Below are 13766 nucleotides of genomic sequence, written 5' to 3' on the forward strand. Positions count from 1 at the left end.
ACGATCTCCACTTACTTGCCTCTGTTATATTACCTGCCTCGATTTTTCTATTTATAATAAACAGGGTAAAAAACTTCGATACCGCGATTCAGGATTGTAGGCGCGTTGGCGCTGTTGGGCGAGTGCTACCACTAGCTTGTAGTGGCGTGTCGATGGATGTCGCCACAAACTGTAGGCCAAATGCCACCTGTCATGCCTAAAATGATGATGATAATGACTCACCTTGAGCAGTAACCGTACGATGTCCGCCTTGCCCTTGGCAGCGGCTTCGTGCAGCGGCGTAAAGCGCCACAGGTCAGCTGCGTTGACGCCGGCGCCAGCGGCGACTAACAGCTCCGTCACCTCGTAGTGGCCGTAGGAACACGCGTTGTGGAGTGGGACTAGGCCGCTGGAGGGAAAATGGAAGGAAATAAGAAAACAAGCAAAGAAAAGGCCATTGGTAGAAAAGTATAAGGCACGGGTTTCGCCAAGGCGTAGCGAAAAAGAGAGATGTATAGGGCGGACTCATTTTTATTTATAATTTTACAGCAGCGGCAGCGTGGAGCCAATCAGAGCTGTGCGAAGTGGAGAGAAGATGTGGAAATAATTAAATCAGAGGTGTAATTGTGTAAAGCAATCGTAAACATTTGACGGTTCATAACGTACGATAAAGTCAGTTAAACAAAGCGTTTGACAGAAAAATCGTTCGTTATGAACTGTCTAATGATTACGATTGCTTTACACAATTCCACCTCAGAGGTGGAATTATGTAAAGCAATCGTAATCATTTGACAATTCATAACGTACGATAAAGTCAATTAAACAAAGCGTTTGACAGATAATCGTACGTTATGAACTGTCAAATGATAACGATTGCTTTACACAATTCCACCTCTGTCTGGTTATTTAAAACACTTCTCCGCTCCGCCTTGGTGGAAACTGGGTCTTAGATTTTTCTCAATATTGTACAACTTTTTCTTATGAGAATAAAGATCTCAAACCATCTGGCCAGCGTGGGGAGTGTAGTGTAGGCCAAAACCTTCATTTGCCACTGGTAAATTAGACAGGGTCATGCTCCTGCAATGGAGACTACATGACCTGTTGATAATGACTACACCATTCAACCATCACCTGTCCTCGTGTCTCAGTAACCAACCAATCTTTCAATCACTCATTCCGGTCGTTCTTTCATCTTCATCCTCATTTACTCGCATGTATTCTTTTGCACATTTATATGTATTTACTAGCTTTTGCCCGCGGCTTCACCAGCGTGAAATTTAGTTTGTCACATATCGTCATAAATTATAGCCTATATGTTATTCTGGGTTATAAACAATAATACTGTAAAGTTTCAACAAAATACGTTCAATAGTTTTTGCGTGAAAGAGCAACAAACATCCAAACAAACTTTCGCATTTATAATATTAGTAGGATTTCAAATTGCATGTAAGTGTCAAGATTCTAACTCACCCTTTATCCTTAGCGTGGACGTCCGCCCCTCTTTGTAATAACAGTTGCGCTAGAGGTAATCTGTTGTATCTGAAAACAAAGGATTAAAATATAAGTAAAACATGTTTGTTATCATAGCACTAGCTTCTGTATGTCATGACATTTGTCATTCTATTTTAGAAGTTTCTGACTAGCTGTAAAACCTCGACATCGCCCGTCCTGGCCGCTTCCTAGAAGCTTCTAGAAGCACTCACCCGGCGGCGAAGTGTAGCGGCGTGGAGTGGCGGCCGTCCTCGTCGCGACAGTTGACTAGTCTCGGTCGCGAGCAGAGTATGCTGCGGTGTGTCTCGACGTCGCCCGTCCTGGCCGCTTCCTAGAAGCTTCTAGAAGCACTCACCCGGCGGCGAAGTGTAGCGGCGTGGAGTGGCGGCCGTCCTCGTCGCGACAGTTGACTAGTCTCGGTCGCGAGCAGAGTATGCTGCGGTGTGTCTCGACGTCGCCCGTCCTGGCCGCTTCCTAGAAGCTTCTAGAAGCACTCACCCGGCGGCGAAGTGAAAGTCCGGTCGCCGAGCACATAGAAATTCGTCCAATGACCCCAAGCTACCCAGCTTTATCGCTCGCGCGTAATTTGCCCGTCCTGGCCGCTTCGAGTCTAGAAGCTTCTAAAGTCCGGTCGCATCCAATGACACCAAGCTACCAATCTTTATCGCGACTGTGCGACGGGCGGCCGCAGTGAGTGTGCGAGCGCGATACTAATATAATTACGCGCGAGCGATAAAGCTGGGTAGCTCGGGGTCATTGGACTAAATTCTATCTGCTCGGCGACCGGACTATAGTAGGGTGATTTTCTATACGGCATGCTCCGCTGTCGCCTGTCCTGGCCGCTTCCTAGAAGCTTCTAGAAGCACTCACCCGGCGGCGAAGTGAAAGTCCGGTCGCCGAGCAGATAGAATTTCGTCCAATGACCCCAAGCTACCCAGCTTTATCGCTCGCGCGTAATTTGCCCGTCCTGGCCGCTTCGAGTCTAGAAGCTTCGAAAGTCCGGTCGCATCCAATGACACCAAGCTACCCATCTTTATCGCGACTGTGCGACGGGCGCCCGCAGTGAGTGTGCGAGCGCAACAGCAATATGTATAATTACGCGTGAGCGATAAAGTTGGGTAGCTTCGGGTCATTGAACGAAATTCTATGTGCTCCGCGACCGGACTTTAGTAGGGTGATTTCCTAGACGGCATGCTCCGCTCTAGACGAAGTCTCCGCCACTCACCCGTCTCCACGTCACCCGTCTTGGCCGCTTCGAGTTCTAGAAGCTTCTAAAGTCCGGTTGCCGAGCAGATAGAACTTCGTCCAATGACCCCAAGCTACCCATCCTTATCGCTCGCGCGTAATTGTGTGCGCTCGCACACGCATTGACAGAAATATAATTACGCGCGAGCTATAAGGATGGATAGCTTGGGGTCATTGGACGAAATTCTATGTGCTCGATGACCGGACTTTACAATTACTCACCCGGCGGCGAAGTGTAGCGGCGTGGAGTGGCGGCCGTCCTCGTCGCGACAGTTGACTAGTCTCGGTCGCGAGCAGAGTATGCTGCGGGCTGTTTCGACGTCGCCCGTCCTGGCCGCTTCCTAGAAGCTTCTAGAAGCACTCACCCGGCGGCGAAGTGTAGCGGCGTGGAGTGGCGGCCGTCCTCGTCGCGACAGTTGACTAGTCTCGGTCGCGAGCAGAGTATGCTGCGGTGTGTCTCGACGTCGCCCGTCCTGGCCGCTTCCTAGAAGCTTCTAGAAGCACTCACCCGGCGGCGAAGTGAAAGTCCGGTCGCCGAGCACATAGAATTCTGTCGCGACTGTGCGACGGGCGCCCGCAGTGACTGTGCGAGCGCGACAGCAACATAATTACGCGCGAGCGATAAGGATGGGTAGCTTGGGGTCATTGGACGAAATTCTACGTGCTCACAGACCGGGCTTTAGTGACGCTAGAACAGTCGCGACTGTGCGACGGGCGGCCGCAGTGAGTGTGCGAGCGCGATACTGATATAATTACGCGCGAGCGATAAAGCTGGGTAGCTTGGGGTCATTGAACGAAATTCTATGTGCTCGGCGACCGGACTTTAGTAGGGTGATTTAGACGACATCCTCCGCTCTAGACGAAGTCTCCGTCAGAGTATGCTGCGGGCGGGTTTTCACGTCACCCGTTCTGGAAGCTACTAGATCCTTGCAGACATTCCCTGGACTGTTCTAGCGTCACTCACCCGGGTCTCCACATCGCCCGTTCTGGAAGTTAATGGAGCCTCACAGACACTCACTGGACTGTTCTAGAAGCTTCTAGAAGCACTCACCCGGCGGCGAAGTGTAGCGGCGTGGAGTGGCGGCCGTCCTCGTCGCGACAGTTGACTAGTCTCGGTCGCGAGCAGAGTATGCTGCGGGCTGTTTCGACATCGCCTGTTCTGGCCGCTTCCTAGAAGCTTCTAGAAGCACTCACCCGGCGGCGAAGTGAAAGTCCGGTCGCCGAGCAGATAGAATTTCGTCCAATGACCCCAAGCTACCCAGCTTTATCGCTCGCGCGTAATTTGCCCGTCCTGGCCGCTTCGAGTCTAGAAGCTTCGAAAGTCCGGTCGCATCCAATGACACCAAGCTACCCATCTTTATCGCGACTGTGCGACGGGCGCCCGCAGTGAGTGTGCGAGCGCAACAGCAATATGTATAATTACGCGTGAGCGATAAAGTTGGGTAGCTTCGGGTCATTGAACGAAATTCTACGTGCTCCGCGACCGGACTTTAGCAGGGTAATTTCCTAGACGGCATCCTCCGCTCTAGACGAAGTCTCCGTCACAGTATGCAGCCATCTCCACGTCGCCCGTCCTGGCCACTTCGAGTTCTAGAAGCTTCTAAAGTCCGGTTGCCAGGCAGATAGAACTTCGTCCAATGACCCCAAGCTACCCATCCTTATCGCTCGCGCGTAATTATATTTCTGTCAATGCGTGTGCGAGCGCACACAATTACGCGCGAGCGATAAGGATGGATAGCTTGGGGTCATTGGACGAAATTCTATGTGCTCGATGACCGGACTTTACAATTACTTACCCGGCGGCGAAGTGTAGCGGCGTGGAGTGGCGGCCGTCCTCGTCGCGACAGTTGACTAGTCTCGGTCGCGAGCAGAGTATGCTGCGGTGTGTCTCGACGTCGCCCGTCCTGGCCGCTTCCTAGAAGCTTCTAGAAGCACTCACCCGGCGGCGAAGTGAAAGTCCGGTCGCCGAGCACATAGAATTTCGTCCAATGACCCCAAGCTACCCATCTTTATCGCTCGCGCGAAATCTGTCGCGACTGTGCGACGGGCGCCCGCAGCGAGTGTGCGAGCGCGACCGCAACATAATTACGCGCGAGCGATAAGGATGGGTAGCTTGGGGTCATTGGACGAAATTCTATCTGCTCGGCGACCGGACTTTAGTAGGGTGATTTAGACGACATCCTCCGCTCTAGACGAAGTCTCCGTCAGAGTATGCTGCGGGCCGTCTTCACGTCACCCGTTCTGGAAGCTTCTAGATCCTTGCAGACTTTCACTGGACTGTTCTAGCGTCACTCACCCGGGTCTCCACATCGCCCGTTCTGGAAGTTAATGGAGCCTCACAGACACTCACTGGACTGTTCTAGAAGCTTCTAGAAGCACTCACCCGGCGGCGAAGTGTAGCGGCGTGGAGTGGCGGCCGTCCTCGTCGCGACAGTTGACTAGTCTCGGTCGCGAGCAGAGTATGCTGCGGGCTGTTTCGACGTCGCCCGTTCTGGCCGCTTCGAGGAGACGGAGCGCCGCTGCGTTTGCGCATGCATCTGGTGGCAGAAAAAAAATTCAATGAGTAGCTTATAGCGACTACTTCTCAGTTCTTTCGTTCGTTCGTTCGTTTCAGCCATAAAATGTCCACTGCTGGACAAAGGCCTCCCCCAAGGATTTCTACAAAGACCGGTCCTGCGCCGCTCGCATCCGGGCGCCTCCCGCGACCTTCACCAGATCGTCGGTCCACCTAGTGGGAGGCCTGCCCACGCTACGTCTTCCGGCTCGTGGTCGCCACTCAAGAACTTTCCTGCCCCAGCGGCCATCAGCCTAGTGTCGTATCTCGGCCTAGTGTCGTGTCTCGGCCTAGTGTCGTGTCTCGGCCTAGTGTCGTGTCTCGGCCTGGTGTCATGTCTCGGCCTAGTGTCGTGTCTCGGCCTAGTGTCGTGACTCGGCCTAGTGTCGTGTCTCGGCCTAGTTTCGTGTCTCGTCGTGTCTCGCGTGTTACCGGCGGGAGTGTCTCGGCCTAGAGTCGTGTCTCGTCCTAGTGTCGTGTCTCGGTCTAGTGTCGTGTCTCAGCCTAGTGTCGTGTCTCGGCCTAGTGTCGTGTCTCGGCCTAGTGTCGTGTCTCGTCCTAGTGTCGTGTCTCGTCCTAGTGTCGTGTCTCGTCCTAGTGTCGTGTCTCGTCCTAGTGTCGTGTCTCGGCCTAGTGTCGTGTCTTGGCCTAGTGTCGTGTCTCTGCCTAGGTTCGTATCTCTCCATAATGTCGTGTCTCGTCCCAGTGTCGTGTCTCTACCTAGTGTCGTGTCTCGGCCTAGTGTCGTGTCTCGGCCTAGTGTCGTGTCTCGTTCTAGTGTCGTGTCTCGGCCCAAACTGAGGTACTTGCATACAATGATTAAATCTGTCGTCCCGCGTACCGCGGCGGAGCGCGGCGCAGTGTGATAATCGCCTTATACATTGTCTAAAGTCAAGTAAAGGTGGCGGTTCGCGTTGCGACAGAGACAAGAGACCGAGCAGAGACCTGTCTGTCTCTGTCTCACTTGCAAACTGTATATACATTGTCTAAAGTGAAGTGTACCGGCGGGCGGGTGGTGCGCGTCAGTCCGGCCGTCGGCGCCGCACGCTAGAAGGAGGCGGCGGCTCCGGCAGTGTCTGGGCCTAGTGTCGTGTCTCGCGTGTTAAGGTGGCGGTTCGCGTTGTGACAGAGACAAGAGACTGAGACAGAGGATCGCGACCGTTACTTGACTAAGGCAGAGACCTGTCTGTCTGTCTCACTTGCGAACTGTGGCTTAGGCGATTATCACACTGCGCCGCGATCCGCGTGATTTCATATAAAAAATCCCGCGCGCAGACGCGTTGTCAGTGTGAAGTGCCGCCGTGTCGCGCGTGTTTTCTATACAAACTGAGGTACTTGCATACAATGATTAAATCTGTCGTCCCGCGTACCGCGGCGGAGCGCGGCGCAGTGTGATAATCACCTTATACATTGTCTAAAGTCAAGTAAAGGTGGCGGTTCGCGTTGCGACAGAGACAAGAGACCGAGCAGAGACCTGGCTGTCTCTGTCTCACTTGCAAACTGTATATACATTGTCTAAAGTGAAGTGTACCGGCGGGCGGGTGGTGGGCGTCGGGCCGGGCGTCGGCGCCGCACGCTAGAAGGAGGCGGCGGCTCCGGGAGTGTCTGGGCCTAGTGTCGTGTCTCGCGTGTTAAGGTAGCAGTTCGTGTTGCGACAGAGACAAGAGACTGAGACAGGAGATCGCGACCGTTACTTGACTAAGGCAGAGACCAGTCTGTCTCTGTCTCACTTGCGAACTGTGGCTTAGGCGATTATCACACTGCGCCGCGCTCCGCGTGATTTCATATATAAAATCCCGCGCACAGATGCGTTGTCAGTGTGAAGTGCCGCCGTGCCGCGCGTGTTTTCTATACAAACTGAGGTACTTGCATACAATGATTAAATCTGTCGTCCCGCGTACCGCGGCGGAGCGCGGCTCAGTGTGATAATCGCCTTATACATTGTCTAAAGTCAAGTAAAGGTGGCGGTTCGCATCGCGACAGAGACAGGAGACCGAGACACGAGACCGAGACGAGAGACCGCGACCGTTACTTGACTAAGGCAGAGACCTGTCTGTCTCTGTCTCGCTTGCGAACTGTGGCTTATACATTGTCTAAAGTCAAGTAAAGGTGGCGCTTCGCGTTGAGGCAGAGACAAGAGACTGAGACAGGAGATCGCGACCGTTACTTGACTAAGGCAGAGACCAGTCTGTCTCTGTCTCACTTGCAAACTGTCGCTTATACATTGTCTACTCCAGTGTTTTTCAACCTGTGGGTCGCGACCCCCTGGGAGTCGCAAAGCTTCTATAGGGGGGTCGCGAGAGGTCGTAAAAACCTCCTCAGTAAAAAAACATTAGTTACTACAAAGACAGAATTATCCGAAATCGAATTATGCAAATGCATTAAAATGTTGTATGGATTGAAGTATTCAGTCCCTATAAATATCTTTGTAACATTATAAAATGCATGAAAGAAAAACGCGAACGGTCGGGGGGTCGCCGAATATTTTTTCATACTAGGGGAGTCGTGTTATGAATAATTAACTTTTTAAAAAAATAAAACCGACTTCAAATGCGTGAACACAAAAAAAAACTAAAAATTAAAAATATTGCGTATAAAAAAGTTCTTCCCCAATTTTCCACCCTTGGGGGTGAAATATTTTCTTCAAATTCGCATGAAACCACCCTTTTGATAATACCTATTCAACAAAAAAATTATCGTTCAAATTGATTTATAATCGGCGGAGATATTGCGTATAAAAAAGTTCATCCCCAATTTTCCACCCTTGGGGGTTGTTTTTTCTATTATTAAATTTAAATGGGACCACCCTTGAGGTATTACCTATACGCCGAAAAAAGATTTGTTCAAATCGGTTCATAATTGGCGGAGTTATCGCGTAACAAACATAGAAAAAAAAAACATACGGGTCGAATTGAGAACCTCCTCCTTTTTTGAAGTCGGTTGAAAAGGTTGAAAAACACTGGTCTACTCTAAAGTCAAGTTTACCGGCGGGCGGGTGGTGGGCGTCGGGCCGGGCGTCGGCGCCGCACGCTAGAAGGAGGCGGCAGGCCGCGGCGGAGTCCCGGCGGGCCGCTAAGGAGAGAGCGCTCTCGCCGCGGGCGTCGCACGCGTTCACTTTTGCTCCTGAAATAAAAGAAAACTTGAATAAAATATTCTATAGTTCCTAGATATCGCACCTAATTAAGTTGCTGTCGCGCTCGCACATTCACTGCGGCCGCCCGTCGCACAGTCGCGACAGCAATATAATTACGCGTGAGCGATAAGGATGGGTAGCTTGGGGTCATTGGACGAAATTCTACGTGCTCGGCGACCGGGCTTTAGAAAGGGGGTAATTTTGCCACTTTTTGAACCCCCTTTTCCTCTTCGATGAGATATACAGGGTGTTTGGCGCATCGTGTGCCAAAATGATTTGGCGGATAGAATGGGTCATTTCCTATATTTTCAGCCCCCATAACACGTTCCATGTCAGGCGGCTACTTTTATATTAAGTTTTTTAGTAATTTCACCAAAATACCCAAATCGCATCATTTAATTTCGATTTAAAAAAAAACTACTAAGCGTAGCCTCAAAGTAAATATTTTGTTTTGACGTGCATTGATATAGGGTTGCATCAAATCTAAATTTACTGGCAAATATCATCTAGTTTTTTTTTAATTCAGCTTTGAACTTTTCCGAAAGGTTAAAAATGGACTGAACATTTAAGTTTACATGGCTATAAATTTTTTTTTAAAAGAGATAGCGATCTTCGGACTTTATCAAAACTTCTCTAGTCTATCCCCATTCAAACGGTATACTAATCTTGTTTAAATAATAACAACAACTTCAGAAATTCCCTAAATTAGTGCATTGACTCTATTCGGACTGATTTGCGAAATTTGTGTTTATAGCCCCTTTTTGTGTGAATAACACGTTAAATACCTACAGGTAAAAAATATTTATCTTATGCAATGTAAAAAACCTTTTCTCTATCGTTTTTCAATGTGGATTTCTTGAAATTAAAGACGAAAATAATTATTTTGATCGTTTATTAATTATTACAAATTTTGTTCAAAATGTCCGCCTCGGCAACGTATACACTCACGACATCTTCGACTGTTGTCGTATGCAGCCTCATTTCTCTTTTTATTACTATAAAGGCGTTTTCTATTCGTTGTTGTAGTTCTTCTAATGTTTGAACTTCCGTTACGTACACCAGTTCATTACCTCGTCCCCAGACGTAAAAATCTAACGGAGTTAGGTCTGGGGAACGTGCAGGCCACTGTATAGGGCCAGTCTAAATTAGAAGAAGATGTCGTTACTTAGTGTATACGTTGCCGAGGCGGACATTTTGAACAAAATTTGTAATAATTAATAAACGATCAAAATAATTATTTTCGTCTTTAATTTCAAGAAATCTACATTGAAAAACGATAGAGAAAAGGTTTTTTACATTGCATAAGATAAATATTTTTTACCTGTAGGTATTTAACGTGTTATTCACACAAAAAGGGGCTATAAACACAAATTTCGCAAATCAGTCCGAATAGAGTCAATGCACTAATTTAGGGAATTTGTGAAGTTGTTGTTATTATTTAAACAAGATTAGTATACCGTTTGAATGGGGATAGACTAGAGAAGTTTTGATAAAATCCGAAGATCGCTATCTCTTTTAAAAAAAATTTTATAGCCATGTAAACTTAAATGTTCTGTCCATTTTTAACTTTTCGGAAAAGTTCAAAGCTGAATTAAAAAAAAACTAGATGATATTTGCCAGTAAATTTAGATTTGATGCAACCCTATATCAATGCACGTCAAAACAAAATATTTACTTTGAGGCTACGCTTAGTAGTTTTTTTTTAAATCGAAATTAAATGATGCGATTTGGGTATTTTGGTGAAATTACTAAAAAACTTAATATAAAAGTAGCCGCCTGACATGGAACGTGTTATGGGGGCTGAAAATATAGGAAATGACCCATTCTATCCGCCAAATCATTTTGGCACACGATGCGCCAAACACCCTGTATAATGCGTATTTTATTTAGGTTAATATGTATGTGCTTCATTAGATTTATTTTAAAAACAACATTAATTACTCATTGTCTCGCTTCATCATTATCACCATTTCAGCCACAGGACGTAAGCGGAACATAAGCGTTTCCAGATTGGCCGGTTGGAAGCACTGCTTTCTGCTAACTTACTAGGTCGTCTGTCCACCTTGACATCTCACACTGCGCTTTTCAGTGCGTCATTTAGCCTACCAATATTGGTGTCATTTGAAAGCTCAAAAGAGGTCGTTATTGAAGAATGGACCAGTATCGCTCAAGAACAACAAAAATTGGTTAGGCCCATAAGGGAGCATATAGAAGCTGCCAATAAAGGCAATGGTCCCTTAAAACACTAATGGCGCAGTTACACTACTCGGAAAATTGATCAAAACTTAGTATAAACATGCACTTCAGTTAGCTTCGCCGTGGGTCGACCATACTTCCGTGTGGTGCTCACGCTTCGACTTGGTCAATTTCTCGCAGTGTAACTGCGCTAATATTTAAAGTTAGTTTGCGCAACTTTTTATTATTATTTCTTCATTTTCTTACCATGCCTCAGCAGCAGATCCATGGCGTCCAAGTGCGAGTGTTCGGTAGCAACGTGTAGCGGCGTCTGTCCATCTTTATTCTTCTCGTTCACTCTGGCACCTTTGCGGATTAGCATCTCCATGACCTGAAGTTTAAAAATACGTGTCAAATCACTACTTTTCAAGGCGAGAGTGAATAGGCACTTACAGGGCAGATATGTACCATCCTAGACTGCATCTCACTTAACACCAGGTGCGATTGCGGTCAAATACCTGCCTTGGCTAGCATAAAAAAAAAAAATAGAAATAGGCGGTAATAATAATAGTTCAAGGGGAGACAGGCAGCGAGCCAGGGAAACCTGGGAAGCAATTTTGTAAAAAAATGTCCATGCCTATCCCGGACACAACATATTGGAATTGACAACTTATAAATGAATTATTTATTTATTTATTCATTTAAGGGGACCTTTGGAGAGAGGTGGGGAGCGAGGTGCGCTAGAGGATGCCTTAAGGGGAGGCTAGAGCTCTCTCTGGAAGGTAAAACCTCTTTCAGGAGAGGTGGGGGGAGCTAGAGGATGCCTTTAAGGAGGATATAGGGGAGAAGGAAAAGCGTTTCTCAGGAGTTAGGAGAACTAGAGGAGGTCATTGGGGAGAAACGGAGGAGCTAGGGGATGCATTAAGGGGTGGTAGGGGAGAAAAGGAGACCTCTCTCAGGGGAGGCGCGGAAGCTAGGCGAGGCTTTCGGGGAAGGCGGGGGAGCGTAGGGAGACCGAATTAGGGGGAGTGAGAGGAGATATGGATGGATAGCCTTAGACCTCTCAGGGTTTGCGCGGGAGGTAGGGGTGGCCTAGGGGGAGACGGGGGAGCGAAGAGAGACCGAATTAGGAGGAGCGAGGGGAAACACACACCTGCTTCCTCTTAGGATACACGCTGGCGGCGGAGCAGTGTAGCGGCCGGTCTCCTGTTCCTAAGTGCGTGAAGTTGACCAGCGCCTCCACGCCGCATTCTGGGGGAGCTATGGGACACTTGGTGAGAGGTAGGGGACACTTGGTGGGAGCTAGGGAACAATTGGTGAGTGATACTGATAGGGAACAATTGGTGAGTGATAGGGGACACTTGGTGGGAGGGGACACTTGGTAGGAGCCAGGGGACACTTGGTAGGAGCTAGGGGACACTTAATCGGAGCTAGAGGACACTTGGCGGGGGCTAGGGGACACTTGGTGGGAGCTAGAGGACACTTGGTGGGAGCTGGGGGACACTTGGTGGGAGCTGGGGGACACTTGGTGGGAGCTGGGGGACACTTGGTGGGAGGAAGGGGAGCTAGGAGACACTTGGTGGGAGCTAGCGGACACTTTTAATGGGAGCTAGGCGAGCTGGAGGACACTAGGTGCGAGATAGGGGACACTTGGTGGGAGCTAGGGGGAGGTACAGGAGCTAAGGGACACCCACCTGCTTCCTCTTAGGATACACGCTGGCAGCAGAGCAGTGTAGCGGCCGGTCTCCCGTTCCTAAGTGCGTGAAGTTGACCAGCGCCTCCACGCCGCATTCGGGGAAGCTAGGGGACACTTGGTGGGAGCTAGAGGATACTTGGTGGGAGCTAGGAGACACTTGGTGAGAGCTAGAGGACACTTGGTGGGAGCTAGGCGAGCTATGAGACACTTGGTGGGAGCTAGACGAGCTAGGAGACATTTGGTGGGAGCTAGGCGAGCTAGGAGACATTTGGTTGGAGTTAGAGGAGCTAGGAGACACTTTGTGGGAGGTAGGGGTGCTAGGGGACACTTCACTTGGTAGGAGCTAGAGGCACTTTCGGTGGGAAGCAGAGAAGCTAGGAGACACTTTGCGGCAGGTCACCCACCTGCTTCCTCTTAGGATACACGCTGGCAGCAGAGCAGTGTAGCGGCCGGTCTCCCGTTCCTAAGTGCGTGAAGTTGACCAGCGCTTCTACGCCGCATTCTGGGGGAGCTAGGGGACACTTGGTGGGAGCTAGGGGACACTTGGTGGGAGCTAGGCACTTGGTGGGAGCTAGAGGGCACTTGGTGGGAGCTAGGGGACACTTGGTGGGAGCTGGGGGACACTTGGTGGGAGCTCGGGGTCACTTGGTGAGAGGTAGAGGAGCTAGGGGACACCTTGGTGAGAGGTAGGGGAGCTAGGGGACGCTTGGTGAGAGGAAGGGGAGCTAGGGGACACTTGGTGGGAACTAGGAGACAATTAGTGGGAGCGAGGGGACACTTTTGGTGGGTGGTGGGAGGTAGGGGACACTTGGTGGGAGCTAGGAGACACAGGGAGACACTTGGTGGGCGCTAGGGGACACTTAGCGGGAGCTGGGGGACACTTGGTGCTAAGGGACACCCACCTGCTTCCTCTTAGGATACACGCTGGCGGCGGAGCAGTGTAGCGGCCGGTCACCAGTTCCTAAGTGCGTGAAGTTGACCAGCGCCTCCACGCCGCATTCTGGGGGAGCTAGGGGACACTTGGTGAGAGGTAGGGGAGACTTGGTGGGAGCTAGGGAACAATTGGTGAGTGATACTGATAGGGAACAATTGGTTAGTGATAGGGGACACTTGGTGGGAGGGNCTAGGGAACAATTGGTGAGTGATACTGATAGGGAACAATTGGTTAGTGATAGGGGACACTTGGTGGGAGGGGACACTTGGTAGGAGCTAGGGGACACTTAGTCGGAGCTAGAGGACACTTGGCGGGGGCTAGGGGACACTTGGTGGGAGCTAGAGGACACTAGGTGCGAGATAGGGGACACTTGGTGGGAGCTAAGGGACACTTGGTGGGAGCTAGGGGACACTTGGTGGGATCTAGGGGACACTTGGTGGGAGCTAGGGGACACTTGGTGAGAGCTAGGAGACACTTTTGGTGGGAGGTAGTTGAGCTAAGAGACACTTCACTTTGTGGGAGGTAGGGGAGCTAGGGGACACTTCACTTTGTGGGAGCT

At 49.9% G+C, this 13766-nt stretch overlaps 1 protein-coding gene across 1 annotated transcript in view; it reads right to left on the minus strand.

Annotated features, from left to right (window-relative positions):
- The window catches only part of Tnks (tankyrase), a 60446-nt gene that overhangs the window by 26610 nt on the left and 20070 nt on the right, over positions 1-13766 (minus strand). Inside the window, exons 9-13 of the mRNA XM_028318137.1 lie at positions 10845-10968; positions 8255-8392; positions 5099-5252; positions 1450-1518; positions 223-388 (exon numbers count right to left, since the gene is read on the minus strand). Of these exons, the coding sequence (XP_028173938.1) occupies positions 223-388; positions 1450-1518; positions 5099-5252; positions 8255-8392; positions 10845-10968 (651 nt within the window). The remainder of the gene's footprint in view (positions 1-222; positions 389-1449; positions 1519-5098; positions 5253-8254; positions 8393-10844; positions 10969-13766) is intronic.

This window comes from Ostrinia furnacalis, unplaced genomic scaffold, assembly GCF_004193835.3.
Source record: "Ostrinia furnacalis isolate ACB-3 unplaced genomic scaffold, ASM419383v2 OfSCF6681, whole genome shotgun sequence".
In the NCBI taxonomy this organism is placed as follows: Eukaryota; Metazoa; Arthropoda; class Insecta; order Lepidoptera; family Crambidae; genus Ostrinia; species Ostrinia furnacalis.